Below are 15,174 nucleotides of genomic sequence, written 5' to 3'. Positions count from 1 at the left end.
ACCCTAATCACTTTCTTGCATTGGTATCCGAGACTAGCTTTTGATCCATCTTCTTCCTCCTTCCATTCACTTCTTGTAAAAAAAATCAAAAAATGTATGGTTCTTGAGTTTCTTATTTCTTAACCTTTTGAAAATACTTCAAGTTTGATGCTAACCATGAAAATGGTGATATTGAGTGGTGGTCATGGCATTAGGACATGATTTGGTCTCATTTTGGAGCAGAGCCGAATAAGGTGTGGCCAAAGTTTGGTGTGTAATGGACAAGGTTTGATAGGTGTGTATCTGCATTTTCTTTGCCTTCATCCCTCTCTCACATTTTTAAATCTATGGTGGATTTGTAATAAGACTGATTACCATTGAGGCATGGGAAGTAACTAGGGAGATGATTTGCAATTTCTTGATGCTTCTATGGGAAAAACGGTGCCACCTATTACTAAATCCTCATGGCGTACTGGAAAAATTCGCTACCTTCTTCTTGGTGATCTCCTCAAACCCTAATCACCATAACCATCAAACTTTGACTTCTGATGTCCTTTCTTCATGTCATAAAGCATAAAATGCCTACTATACTTAGGATAAGTACTATTTTTTGCTCAAATTACGGAAAATAGGGTGCGCCAATTTGTCTAGGGTTTCATGATGAAAAGTATGCATGGTGAAGCTTGTCTTGCCATAACTTCTCCTAATTGATACTTCAATATACCAATTTCATGTTTGGCAATAAATCATCATTTCTTGCATCAAGAAAGGGGTTTTTGCATGAAGATAAAGCTTTCTCATTATCTTAATCTTTGATGAAGGTAAAGCTTTCTCATCATCTTAATCTTGGATTAGCTAAAATTTTGTATGAAGATAAAGATTTCTCGTTATCTTAATCTTGGACTAACTACACTAATGCTCCTTGAGCCAAAAAATCTTAAGCATTGTGATCATATCCTCTCTTTTGAGGTAGATGTTGCATTTCTTGAGAAATTTTAAAGTAATAAGTTAAGATTTGGGGATTCTCATGATCATTAAGCCTTTTTCTTCATTGTTATCTTGTCTCAATAGCATTAATGATCCATTAGACAAAAATCTTGATCATTAATGATCCATCGGACCAGAATCTTGATCATTTTGATCATATGCATTCCCTCTTGCAAATTTGGGGCATTTCTTCAAAATTTAGGGTTAAGTAAGCCCATTTCAATCAATTCAAGAGAAAGGAATGAAATAAGAGTTTTTGGATCAAAGCATATATACATTTGGTGTGATGGATCTATGTATCCAATAAATTATTTAGACTCATTCACTCCTCCATTCTCTAATCTGATCTCATCGCTCAGATATATTGATGATAGTCACCAAGGATTGCTTATCCAATAAATCCTCTAGACTCCTTCATACCTCCATTCTCTAATCTGGCCTCATCAATCAAAGAGGTTGGAGATGGTCACTAAGGATTTCTTTGCTATTACATTACAGTAAGCAAATCAACCAGAGTTGTAAAAGATTTAAATTTTGTAGCACAGTTGGAGTATAATCATTTGAAAGATCACTAACTAATTCTAACGGGGCAGCCAAACCTCGAGATGATTTGCTCCTATAAAAATTTTACAGTTGTTCATGCATCAACTCTCCTTGTTGAGGCTCTAGATTCTACCCATTTTGTGAAATAGTCCGTGGCCACGATCACGTATTGGGCTTGGGATGGATGTGCCGCTGGACTAATCGGTCCTACAAAATCTCCCCCATTTCTCTAACGGTTGTCTTACTAATAACAGGGTTGAGCGGCATCTTGCTGGTGGAATAGCAAAACGTTGACATTCTTCGCATCTTTTGACAAATTCTATGGCATCTCCGAATAACGTAGGCCACCATAGTCTTGCTTGAAGCACTTTTCGAGCTGTGATTTCTCCAGCAAATTGCTCGCTTGCTATCCCTGAATGAGCTGCTTCCAATATGGTGATGAACTCATCCTCTCTAACGCATCTTCACACATTATCTTTTCCTAGCTTATATAGTTCTCCTGCAATCAGTTTTGATAAGGTGCAGCCAGCTTGATAAGCTATTGAATTTTATCTTTGTTCAAAGGTATTTCTTTGCGGTGAAAAACCATAAGCTAAATACTCTAAGATTTCTTCACTCCATTCGGGTACCATGTCCAACTTGAATAAACAAGCATCAAGGAAATCATCATCAACACCAATCTGGTTCCCCGTCTGGAATTCTTGACATGTGGTTGGCCAACACACTTCCTTACCATGACTGTAAAGTTGAATTCCAACAACAATAGTAACCATCATGTGATTCTCCGCGTGGTGCAAGGTTTATTTACTAGGTGTAGTAAGGTTTATTTACTAGGTGTAGTAAGGTTTATTTACTAGGTATAGTAAGGCTTGATGGTCTACAAAAAATACGAATTTGTTGGCCAAGAGGTAATGTTGATATTTCTTGATGGCGTAAACCATGGCCAATCCTTCTCTCTTTATGGTGGTGTAATTCACCTCTACATCATTCAGTTGACGACTAGCGCAGTAGATGGGATAGTCCAATTTGAACTCACCAAGCTAGGCTAGTACGCAACCAATAGCAAAATTTGATGCATCAATATGCACGTGAAATATGAGATCCCAATTGGGGGGTCATAGAATTGGTGCGCTTGCCAATGCTTGCTTCAGTGATCATATGTTTCCTGACACTCCTCGGTCCACTCAAAGACAATGAGGAGTTTGTACAAGGGTCTGGCTATTCCTACATATAAAAGATTATGAAGCGATGATAATACCCCACATGGCCCATAAATCTTTGTACACCCTTGTAGTTGGTAGGTGGTGGCAACTCCAATATCAACTTGACCTTACTATCGTCCGTGGATATACCATTCTTTGAGACAATCTGTCCCAATATCACACCATGCTTGACCCAAAACTGACACTTCAAGGGGTTCAGGGATATACGATATAATTGACATCGCTCGAACACTTTCCTCAAGTAGGCCAAATGGTCTACCCATCGAGAGTGTGCACATAACCTTGTATGCAAATGTACCCCACATTGTGTTGAAAGCTGTCTTGTGCTAGTCCTCTAGTGATATGGACACGTGATTGTAACCGGAGAATCCATCCAAGAAGCTGTAAGCTTCTCTTCCAGCCACTCTTTCCAAAATATGTTCTGTAGTATAAGGTAATGGATAATGGTCTTTCGTAGTGGCTGCATTAACCTTTATAAGATCAACACATACCCTAAGCTTTCCATTCTTTTTTGGCACTATCACGATTGGTGACAACCAATCCGTATGTTTGATTTCATAGATGAAATCTACAGCAATGAGCTTGTCAATTTCCTCCTTTATAATTGCCGCGCATACTTAGGATTCAGCTGGTATAGTTTCTGTGTGGTTGGTCTCGACCCTTCCATGATTGGAATCGTATGATGTACTACCTCAGGCGCGGTACCCCCTTCATCTCTTTGTAATTCCAGGCAAAACAATCCTTAAATTCCTTGAGGAGAGCAATGACCTCATCTGAAGTCAAGTCTTTAGCAAGTAAATCTCGGATAGTCTTTGTTCTGTGGAAAAGAATCAACGGTTGTGCCTCTCGATGAGGAATCTCTGATCCAAGTGCAAGTCTTTTCCTTGATCTGATCATGTGACTTACAGGTTTGGTCGGATCAATTTGGTTAGTTAAGGCTCTTGATGACTATGTTAGAATAAAAATACCTTGGAGGAATCGCCCGTGCTTTCTGGGCGAGGGAAGTTTTCTCGGGTTCGGTTTTGGAAGAACCGAGGGATTAGTCTCTTGTTCGGATTTCCGTGGACGAGGCCCCGAGTAAGAGGCTCTGCCCTGCGCAGCAAGAGGTGCTACTTCTGCTCTAGCACCCCCAATTTCGTTGCGCGGAGGGGGCTGGGATCTTTCAGGAGGGGAGAGGGTTAAGGGTGATGGAGATAAGAAGGAGGATGCAAGGGGGGGAGAGAGAAGGAGAAGGGGAAGAGAGAGGAAGACAAGAGACAACCACCATACAGGAAATGGTAGGGGAGAGACATGGAGAGAGAGAGAGAGAGAGAGAGAGAGAGAGAGAGAGAGAGAGAGAGAGGTAAGGGATAGAGACAAAATAGAAGAGATACAAAAGAGAGAAAAAGAGAGAGGGAGAGAGGGAGAGAGGGAGGGAGAGGGAGAGAGAGCTGGTACATAGAGAGAGTGAGAAAAGAGAAGGTTATATATATATATATATATATATATATATATATATATATATAGAGAGAGAGAGAGAGAGAGAGAGAGAGAGAGTGTAAGATTCCTCCTCAGGCTAAATATTGATTAAGCCTCTACTTCAATCCCTTGTAATCATTCTATGTTTTTGAATACAAGAAAACATTATTTTTCCTTGTTTGGCCTAGTGAGATAAAAATTTCTAGAGAGTGATAAATCAATATTGGGATATTTTTAGATAAATAAATTCTATAGATATCAAAAAAATGTTTCCCTAAAATAAAAAATCAAAATAGATTTTCCAAGGTGCAATTGGAATTAATTAAAAATGATTTAGAAGACCTTATCCTAAGGGTCAAGATTTTTTGAAAATTTTGGATTAAGGTTCCTATGGACCAATAAGATTAATCCAAGTGTTGGGACAAGATAATCCAAAGAATAAAAGAAAATACCCAAAAATGAGTAAATGCCCACATAAGATGAAGAGTTGACTAAGTACTAGGTTTATTAGTTAAAAATTATGAAGAATAAAAGAAAATACCCAAAAATGAAGAGTTGACTAAGTACTAGGTTTATTAGTTAAAAATTATGAAGAATAAAAGAAAATACCCAAAAATGAGTAAATGCCCACATAAGATGAAGAGTTGACTAAGTACTAGATTTATTAATTAAAAAAATGAGATATTTCGAAGTAATCATTCATTTTTGACACATGGGTAAGGAAAATGGGGCCCTTCAAGGAGGTGCCTATTTCACATGTGTGAATGAGTTTTTAACTCAAAAATAATAGGATATTTTTATCTCTCCTAAATCAAACCAAATCAAAAAGGGCCAAAAAGGTCAAAAACTTGTCCAAATTCAGCCAAACTGAAACTGGAAAATTCTAGAACTCAGTTGGACTCAGTTAGTGGCCTTCCTCACCTATAAATAGACCCTCATTCCTTTGTATTCTCATCTGTGAACTAAACTATGCCAGTATTACTCTAAGTTAAGCTTATTTTCTATTATCCTCTAAAAACCCTCTACAAATTGAAGAGATTGGAGCTTCTCTCTCTCTTCAATCTTCCTTGGAGACTCCAACAACATACCAAACAAATTGATTGGTTGGGGGCCTCTACTATGATCAAAGAATCAAGTAAATTAGGAGGTAAAGTGTGGATTATTGTCTTCTTTTTCTTAAATCTCCAAATGTTTCTCTTCTCAACCCCTCTCAAGCTTGAGAAGCATTAATTTGAATGGCTTTTGAATACTATTAAAGTTCTTTAATGTATTGTAATGAAGAAACACATAAATTTCCATTTATGCTTAATTTATAATGGTTTTTAAGCATTTCTCTCTCTCCCCCAAAGAATGGTCCTTCCTACTATGACCTATTCCCAATTCGAATGAAGCTTCTCATGAAGCATTTCTCTAATCTAAAAGTAATTTCTATGCTTGTCTGATTGGAGGCCAAAACAATGGCTTTTTAATACTTTTATGCTATTTAACTTATGATAAAATTAAGAATCAATCCATAATTGGATAATGATCCAATTAGTGGTTATTCAAATCAAATGAATAATACTAAACTTTATTCTTTCAAATTTATTGAGAATTATGAGTAATAGTAGCGGAGCTATGGCAACATTTCTGAAAAATAAACACATAAATCATTTTCATTTATATTATGAAAAGAGGACTTCCTACCACATTCTAGGATTAATCATCCTAGATTAATTGAATGATTCTCATTATAATCATGGAAATTTAATTTTTATGTTTATGCATAAATAGTTAATTAAGAAAAAGAGGAATTTCTAGTAATCCATTTTTATGTTAAAAGAGTAATTCCCATGACAATGGAAATCCATATATTCAAATGAAGTAAGAGAAAATTTAAAAAAAGCGGTGATTCCATGGACCAAGTGCAAGTCTCTTCTTGATCTGACCATGTGACTTCAGGTTTGGTCAAATCAATTTTTCTAGTTAAGACTTGACTCGTTAGAGTAATTTCCCCGTTAGAAGATTTTCCCCAATTGGCAGAATCGCCCGTGCCTTCCGGGCGAGGGGAGTCTTTCGGGCTGAGGTGTCAGAGGGGCCGCCCCGAGCTAGCCTCTCGTCCCAGACATCCACAAGCCCGCCCCGCGTGGGAGGCTGACGCCGCTTCCGCCCCGCCGGGGCTAGGAGCCTCGGAGCGGGCGCAGGACCTGAGAGAGAGAGAGAGAGAGAGAGAGAGAGAGAGAGAGAGAGAGAGAGAGAGAGAGAGAGAGAGAGAGAGAGAGAGAGAGAGAGAGAGAGAGAGAGAGAGAGAGAAGAAGAAGAAGAAGAAGAAATAAAAATATGTTGAGATGGTTGGAGAGAGAGAGAGAGAGAGAGAGAGAGAGAGAGAGAGAGAGAGAGAGAGAGAGAGTAGAGTAATAGAAGAGAGTGATGTGAGATGGTAGTAGAGAGATATGAGGGTGGGAGAAGGCAAGAGAAAGATATGGTATGAGAGAGAGAGAGAGAGAGAGAGAGAGAGAGAGAGAGAGAAATGCTGAAGGGAGAAAGAGAAGCAATAGATAGATGTGAGATGGTTGGAGAGAGAGAGAGAGAAGAGGAAGCAAAGAGAGTGATGTGAGAGACGGTTGGAGAGAGAGAGAGAGAGAGAGAGAGAGAGAGAGAGAGAGGAGATGAGAGGGAGAGAAGAGAGTGTGCTCGAGGAGAGAGAGGGAAGAGACTGGGAGATGTGAGATGGTTGGATAGAAAGAAGAGAGGGAGAGAAGAGAGTGTGCTAGAAAAGAGAGAGGGAAAGAGATCATAGGGAAGAGAGAGAGAGAGAGAGAGAGAGAGAGAGAGGGAGAGAGGGAGAGGGTGAGATGATAATATACAGAGAGAGAAAGGGAGCAGCAAGGTTGGTGGTCAAGGGAGTTGGGGCTGGGAGGTGGTGGGAGAAGATGGTGGTGGAAAGAGTTAGAGGGAGAGTGTTCAAATTAGAGAGAGGGTAGCCAAGAAAATCTCCCTCCAAAGTTCCCTCCACCAAGCTTCCTCAGTGGTCATCCCCGTGCCATCCTTGCTTACAATATGACCAAGATAGTCAACTTCAGTTGCCATGAAAATGCATTTTCTCTCTTTTGCAAACAATTGATTTCTCCTCAAGTACCTTCATCACATGCATAAGCATGCATAAGATGCTCATCCTCCATCTTTTAATAGATGAGGATATCATCAAAGAATACCAACGCAAACTTCTAGAGGAAGGGTTGCAACATCTTGTTCATCAAGGCTTAGAAAGTAGCGAGTGCATTGCAAAGGCCAAATGGCATAACCATGAGTTGAAACAACCCTCTTTCCATCCTAAAAGATGTTTTAAACTTATCCCCCTATTTGATTGTATCCCAACCTCAAATCTATCTTCGAGAAATACTGAGCATCCTTCAATTTATTAAGGAGGTTATCAATGTGAGGTACTGGGTATCGATTCTTCACAGTAATCTTGTTGAGGTCATGGTAGTCTATTCACATTAAGAATAAACCATCTTTCATTTTCACCAAAAATAAGGGAGATGCAAATGGTGATTGACTTGGTTCAATCCATCCCATGTCCACAAGTTACTTCACTTGCTTTGCCACTTCATATCTTTCCACCTTTGAGATCCTATATGGTGTCTTGTTAACCGGCTTAGCATTCAGTTCAAGCACTATAGGATGATCCACTCTATTTGAAACACATCCTTGAAATCTTCTAAGAGTCTTGTCATGCCTTCATTTTAAACACCTTTCTCTTCCACATTGTCCTTCTCCTACCAAGTTGTAGTACTACAGACACACATCTCATTTGCTTGAGCTCCTTCTTAAGCTTAGTGGAATTTATCAAAGAGACCAACACAACCTCCTAATCCCCACACACAAAGCTCAAGCATCCATGATGCAAACAAGAACCATGCCTTGATGTACTTGACAATATTGAAGTGCTCCTTAAAGTCCTTCACATGCAACACAAGCTTGACAAACTTATGAGTGTATTCCCTTACACTACCCGTTTGTTTTAATCATCCCATTCACATATGAGCTTGTCCTTTTGAAGTGTAAAAGTGAAGGTCTCTCTCCTCTCTTCCTTGAAGGCCTCCTAAGAAGTGACCACATAACCTTCTTTTTGCCATTCTTGCCACCAAGCATGGACATAGCCTTCTAAATGTAGAGTGGTAAAGTAGACTTTGGCCTTCTCATGTCTTGAACTAATCTTGAAGTACATGTATAATTTGTTGGCCCATTCTTCAAAATGCTCATTGGACATAATCTCACCATCAAACTTAGTGAAGTTGACCTTGTCTTTTACTCCTTTGAATTCATCTCACTAACCCTTTGGTTATTATATCTTGAGTTACCCAAATTCACACGAGCGTTGGTGGTTGGTCTTTTATCCCAAGTACCATTGACTTCAATCTCACCACCACTTTACCTTTGCCATGCACAACTGGAGGAGGTACTTTCACCTTATGTGGAATTCTTCGCCAATATAAGCAAATCCACCCTTGATTTCATGTGCAATTTACTCTTACCTCCTATCAAATCAATCAAACATTCCTTCAATCATGTTTTGCATGGCTTGCATGTCATTTGAGACATTTGTATGATCAAAAGTAGAATTTGGCAAAGTCAGCTCCTTATGTGATGCCTCACCTTGCACTTGACCATCCTCATTAATTACTTAATTGGCCCCAAATTCATTGGAACTTTTATTAGTATGATCCTCCATTTGCTTTGGATCTTGAGATGCTTTGTCCGGTTTTCCTCTATTCCCCATGTTCATTTGTAGCTTTGGAAAGGTTGAAAAACACTAATTTTGGTATAAATGGCCCAAATAGAGTCAGAATCAACGTGCTATAGCTTGACATGTCTGTAATGATGAGATAAACACTTGTATCACCCTGGACCTCAGTTTTGACAAGTGCTATATCTCTCTGTTTTGGGTTCCATGCCACATGCCCACTTTTAGGTACACTATTCAAACGAGCTTTGATTTGTACATTCTTTATGCGTAGGTCTTGATGAGTAGGTTAGGGATCTTTAAAAATAATTTTGAATAAAGGCAACCCATGTTGACTAGAGTTGACTTCTCAAAAAAGTCAACCACTAGGGTTTGACCAAGTTTTCGACCTCTGGTTGGTCTATGTGCCTACACATAACAACATGGTAGATTTATTCATGAAGGCTCTTCCTCATGAAAAGTTCAAAGCTTTTCATAAAGCTTTGGGCTTACTATCGTTTCAAGATTGATTGGCCATACCCTGTACATGTTCACATCATCACTCCAAGGGGGATTTGTAACATTACATGGTAGTGATGTGTGTTATCACACTTAGGATTGCCGGGGCACTTTTTCCTTGTGCGTATGTACACCCTCTTATCTACTCATTTTGGAGTGTGTACTTATCTTTTGTATCTGGCACACATTTGATCATTCTTATCTAGTGAGTTTGTGTGCTCTCAAGCTTCTCTATCTTGTGTGTGTGCATTGTTGCAACCCTAACCCTAATTCCAACAAATTATGCATAGCCAAAACACACCTTGCTCTAAAAAATGTAAGTGGGTCTCTGCATAATCTCCTTAATCCGAGTGTTTCTCCTTCCAAAACTAAATGTTTTTCTCAAGTATATAATCAACCAAGGAATTGTTCATTGAAGCATAAGGTAAACTTGTGCATGACAAAAAATACCCTTGTCAAAAAAAATGTAAGTCCAACGTCTTATCATGATTGAGACTCTCATGTGTTATATAACTTCCTTATTTCATCCAAAATTAAATGTATTTGCTAATTATAATAAACCCAATAGAATCTTGGTTGAAAAACAATGTCACTTGATTTAGGACCTTATATAGCCACTATTATTATTATTATTATTTTGTAGATATATTTTATAAGAAAGAATTTATTTCATATTAGAAGTGAGGGCTAGAACAAGCAAAGTAGGGCCTTGCCTAGCAACCAAAATCCCTCTCTAGGCTCATGTAGGTGTACTGATAGGTGCTTTTACAAGCTGGCCCTTGTGGGGCCAGGTAATCACATCTCATAGGCATGTTGGTGAAAATGGTATTTCCAACACTCATATGGTGGCATGGATTAAACTTTGAAACTTCTTAAGCTGCCTACAACAAGTGTTTTCAATTATTTTTCCAAGGAAATAACGATATATTCATTGCAAAATAAATACAATTCTTAATTTTGACTGTATATGTGTACATGAGCATTACTCTTGTAAACATTACCACTAGGAATACGAATGCATGAGCATTGCCTTTTTGTTTACATCACAACGAAGAACATGAATGCATGAGCAAAGCTCTTATATGTATATACTTAGTACTTAGTACACTAAGATTAAATTGACATGTGCATAAACTTGGTTTTGGTATTTGTCAATTAAAGCATAAGATAATTTTAAGCATCACAAAAAACACCTTGATCTAAAAATCTAAGTCTAAAAGCTTTATCATGATTGGGTCTCTCAAATACCACATAACTTTCTCAATTCGAGTGTTTCTCATTCCAAAATAGAACATTTTATCAATTATAATCAACTTAACAAGTTGTTCATTAAAGAATAACATAAACTTTTGTGCTTGGCACCTTGGTCAAAGAAATACAAGCTCAATAGCCATATCATGATTGAGACTCTCAAATATTATGTAATTTCTTCAATCTAAGTGTTTCAACCAAGCTTATTTTTTCTAATTATAATCAATCCAAAAAGCATCTTGTTTGTTATTCAATTTAGGAACTCCTAGGCGTTTTTTGTTGTTGTTGTTGTTGTTGACATCTTTCATTTTTTATTGTGTGAAAAATCCTATTGTATGAACATTTTGGATATAATTTCTTATACAAGGTGTTACTAAAGAATACAAAAATTATGTAAAATAAATTGCACAAAGAAAGTATTTGACTTAAATAATGCAACATAGCCCCTCTCATCTCCCCCCCCCTTGCCCCGGCCCGAAGCTAAAGGGAGGGTTTGTATAAGTAAAGTGGGGCCTTGCCTAGCAACACCCACCTCTCCCATGGCTCATGTAGGTGCATGCACCTCTTGTGGGCCGGCCCCTTATGGTGACTGAATACATCACAAGCATGTTGATAGAAATGTAATTTCTAACACTCATGATGGGCATGGATCAAACTTGTGTGCCGGACCCTTATGGTGACTGAATACATCACAAGCATGTTGATAGAAATGTAATTTTTAACACTCATGATGGGCGTGGATCAAACTTGAAAGCTTCTTAAGGTGCCCACAATAAGTGTTTTGAATTGTTGTTCCAAGGAAATGTATGACATATTTAATGCACTATAAATATAGCTTTTAAAGTGACCAAGTATCATCACAAAAAGAGGAAGAAGGAATGGCACTTATTGGGACTACAAGTGAATTATAACACAGATTTAGTCATTAAACCATACATTAGGTTAAGCATGTTAGAAGATGATTGGCCCTCAAAAGTAAAATAACACATTTTTTAGAATTTTGTATGGCACAACCAAAAGTAAAATAACACATTTTTTTTGAATTTTGCTAGGTGTAGTGTCTTTATTTGTCAAATATCCATCCTTAAACTAGCTCCAACTTAATCTTCTTCTCTCTAAGATAGCAATTTGAACTAGTCTCCTTAGGCACCTAAAATTGTGATGCCTTAGCAATTCATAGATTCCATCTAAGGATGTGGGGGTAGGGAGTCAGTTTGATGTAAAGCCTTTTGCTTATTTATATATATATATATATTTACTGGTTCTAAAATTGTGATGCCTTCTCACTTTTAAAGATCATATATCTATCGTCTCCTCAACTCCTCAACACTGATGGTGTTAATTTTGAAATCTGTCTTCATCAAAGAAGGGCTTTTTTTTGTTTGTTTAAGGTGCATTGGTGCTCATACCCTTAATGCCAGCTTTTTATGTACATTGGATCATCATAGAATACATATATGTGGCCAAAATAACACCATGTTCAGTCCTAGCACTGGAAAAAACCTTAGAATCGTAAAGTTTCCTATTAATAAGGCCATCTAAGTCGGCCTTGTTAACAGACACGAATAAAAAAAGTTGTGAATATATATCACACACGAATAAATTATGTGTTCTAGGAAGGGCTATATTTGTTAGGCTAGTGCTTTTGCCTTCTTTCAAGCCCTCTCCTCTCGTGGGAGGGAGAGCTCTCCATATTTTGGACTTGCAAAATCGCTAACAACACACAAAGCAAACCCTAGATTTTTCTTTTTGTTTCTCTGTTGAGATGAAAGATGAAGATTCTTCCCGCCAACTGCAGCAGATGGTGGCCTTCATCAAGCAGGAGGCTATGGAAAAAGCAGAGGAGATTTCTCTCTCCTGCGAAGAGGTAAGACTGCATGAGAGACCGAGTATTTTCTCTGCGATCTGCAACAATGCAAGTGGAGAGAGAGAGAGAGAGAGAGAGAGAGAGAGAGAGAGAGAGAGATTTTTGTAGGAAGGATCCCATGACAGAGAGGATGTATCATAGAGAGAGTTTTGTAGGAAGGATCTCATGAGTCCATGACACAGTGGACGTTTGGTAAAGAGAGGATATGTACCTGAGAGAGATTTGTCGGAAGAATCTCATGACAGCGAGGATGTGAAAGAGGTCAGTACGAAGGATGCCATAAGAGAGGAGAGTGGTGAAAGAGAGAAGAGGCTGTGAGATAGATCACCAGAGAGGACGTGCAATAGAGAGAGGATGCGACAGATAGAGAGGATGTATTAGAGCGAGGATGGGTAATAGGGGGAGAATGTGAGAGAGATCAATACGAAGGGAGCACTTGTGACAGTGGGAGAACACAGAGATAGAGAGAGGATGTATAATAGAGGATGCATGATAGAAATCAGTAGGATGTTATGAGAGAGTACGTGTGAAAGAGAGAGGAAGTGAGAATAGTAGAAAGGCTGTCACAAGAGAGGGAATGTGTGTATTTGTGTGTGTGTGTGTGTGAGAGAGAGAGAGAGAGAGAGAGAGAGAGAGAGAGAGAGAGAGAGCCAGCTGCTAAGTTTTTCTTTGCCATCTCTTTGATTTCTGCAGGAGTACAACATCATAAAGCAGCAGGTCTTTGAGGCAGAGCAGCGCAAGATCAAGCAGGAGTATGAGAGAAAGGAGAAGCAGATGGAGATACGCAAGAAAATGTGAAGCATTTACCTTCTTCTAAATTCTCTAGCAAAAGTTTTTTGCGTAGATCTGGCCATAAAACAACACAAACTTTGATTCTCATGCACATTGCTGTTTGCCCCCCTTCATTCTTCTTGCTGTTGTCATGGAGCAGTGAGTACTCCATGCAGCTCAACACTTCCCGGCTCAAGGTCCTCCAAGCCCAGGATGATCTGGTGCATGACATCAAGAAGGCCACACAGAAGCAGATCTACACCTTCAGCACAAACCACCAAGCTTACAAGCAGCTGTTGAAGGATCTGATTGTCCAGGTACATACAAGCACATTACTGTAGCCATGGCTGTTCTGAACATGCACGGATTCTACCTGCCATTGAAGAAGACAATTAGACCAGTTTTCAAAGAAAACATGTTGTATAGCAGGGACTGCTGAAGCTGAAGGAACCTTCGTTGATACTAAGATGCCGGCAGGCTGACATGGGGCTCGTAAAATCAGTACTGCAGTTGGCCAAAGATCAGTATGCTGCTAAAACGAAGGCACATCCACCTGAGGTCATTGTCGACGAGAACACATTTCTGCCTGCATCCGATGATTTGAGCAATCCTGGTCGTAAATGGTACTCCCTGTCTCTCTATGTTTGGTTCTTATGCGTAGACAAACACCACACCCTCTTCCCCTCTTTCCCGCTTCGCTTTTTTCCTTCCCCATTCATTCTACTCACACAAAAGTAGAGATAAGGTATTATCCCTCTCCTCTGCATTCAGTCCAGAGTTTCAAAAGGAGGATTGCTAGCAGTTTTCCAGATGGCACTAAAGGTACCTAGCCGTAAAAGAGTATTTTCTATTTACTATGCTGAATGATTATGGAAAGGCAAAGGCATTTATGACTGCAGCTGCACCTGGTATACACACATTTGACTCATTATTTTTTGCAGTGCTGTTAGTGTTGTTTTGGCCTCAAGAGATGGACACATTGTGAAAAGAGTTGTTTTTGTCAGCTATATTTTCTTATCTTACAAAGGAGGCATGCTGCATATTCAGAATCATGCAATTTTTTAAGTGTTTTCTGCTGTTGTTATTTTTTGCAGTGCTGGTGGTGTTGTTTTGGCCTCAAGAGATGGATGCATTGTTTGCGACAACACGCTTGATTCCAGGCTTGAGGTGACTTTCAAGCAAATCCTACCTGAGGTGAGCTGATGTGGAATCCTCGAAAGAATAATTTAATGTTTAAGCCTGATCTTCACATTAACACAAGTGTTGACTACTTTGTGTTTTCTTGTGTCAGATTAGAAAACGTTTTTTTGCAAATAGGACAGTTAATGATGATGCTGGTGCTTGACCAAAGCTTCTTATTTCACATTTATCCAAGGAGGTAGAATGCTTCTGGCATGTGCAAACAAATAATCACCACATTTTTGTATGCTAATGCTCCTCTTCCAATCACAAAATAAAAGTCTCAATACTTGCTAAATTGTACAAAAGGGCCTTGAATGATGAAAACAAGATAAAAGTAATGAACATAAGCATTTGTAGCCATTCCAATACATAATGCCCCAAGGATTATGATAAAGTTTCGTCATTTTTGACTCGATAAACCCGAGTGATTGTGAGAATACATGCACTGTGTAGACTCTATGAAATTAAATATTTGAACATCTTGAAAACTACTTATGAGTGCCTTGAGGATTGCAATGGTTTATCCAATGAGTTATCCAAAAATCCAATGTCCACCCTTTTCTTTACAAGGAGAGCTCTTTGTGATTAGTTATTAAAAGGGTTGTAAGATGGAGCTCCTAGAATACCATTATGTAGCATGGATCATACCGTCCTAGCTTTTTTTGGCTCATCCTTTGTAAAGCAAGACT

At 38.7% G+C, this 15,174-nt stretch overlaps 1 protein-coding gene across 1 annotated transcript; it reads left to right on the top strand.

Annotated features, from left to right (window-relative positions):
* The first annotated feature begins 12,275 nt into the window (after positions 1–12,275).
* LOC147608543 (V-type proton ATPase subunit E-like) lies at positions 12,276–14,974 on the top strand. Its single transcript, XM_086789133.1, has 6 exons — positions 12,276–12,532; positions 13,226–13,326; positions 13,464–13,620; positions 13,733–13,926; positions 14,398–14,497; positions 14,595–14,974. The coding sequence occupies exons 1-6, from the start codon at positions 12,431–12,433 to the stop codon at positions 14,646–14,648; spliced, it is 708 nt and encodes a 235-aa protein (XP_086645259.1). The 5' UTR covers positions 12,276–12,430; the 3' UTR covers positions 14,649–14,974.
* The last annotated feature ends 200 nt before the right edge of the window (positions 14,975–15,174 follow it).

Source organism: Cibotium barometz, chromosome 53, assembly GCF_041138505.1.
Source record: "Cibotium barometz isolate CiBa-2024 chromosome 53, ASM4113850v1, whole genome shotgun sequence".
NCBI lineage: Eukaryota > Viridiplantae > Streptophyta > Polypodiopsida > Cyatheales > Cibotiaceae > Cibotium > Cibotium barometz.
The sequence above is the reverse complement of the archived record's forward strand: the minus strand, read 5'-3'. Positions and strand labels throughout refer to the sequence as shown.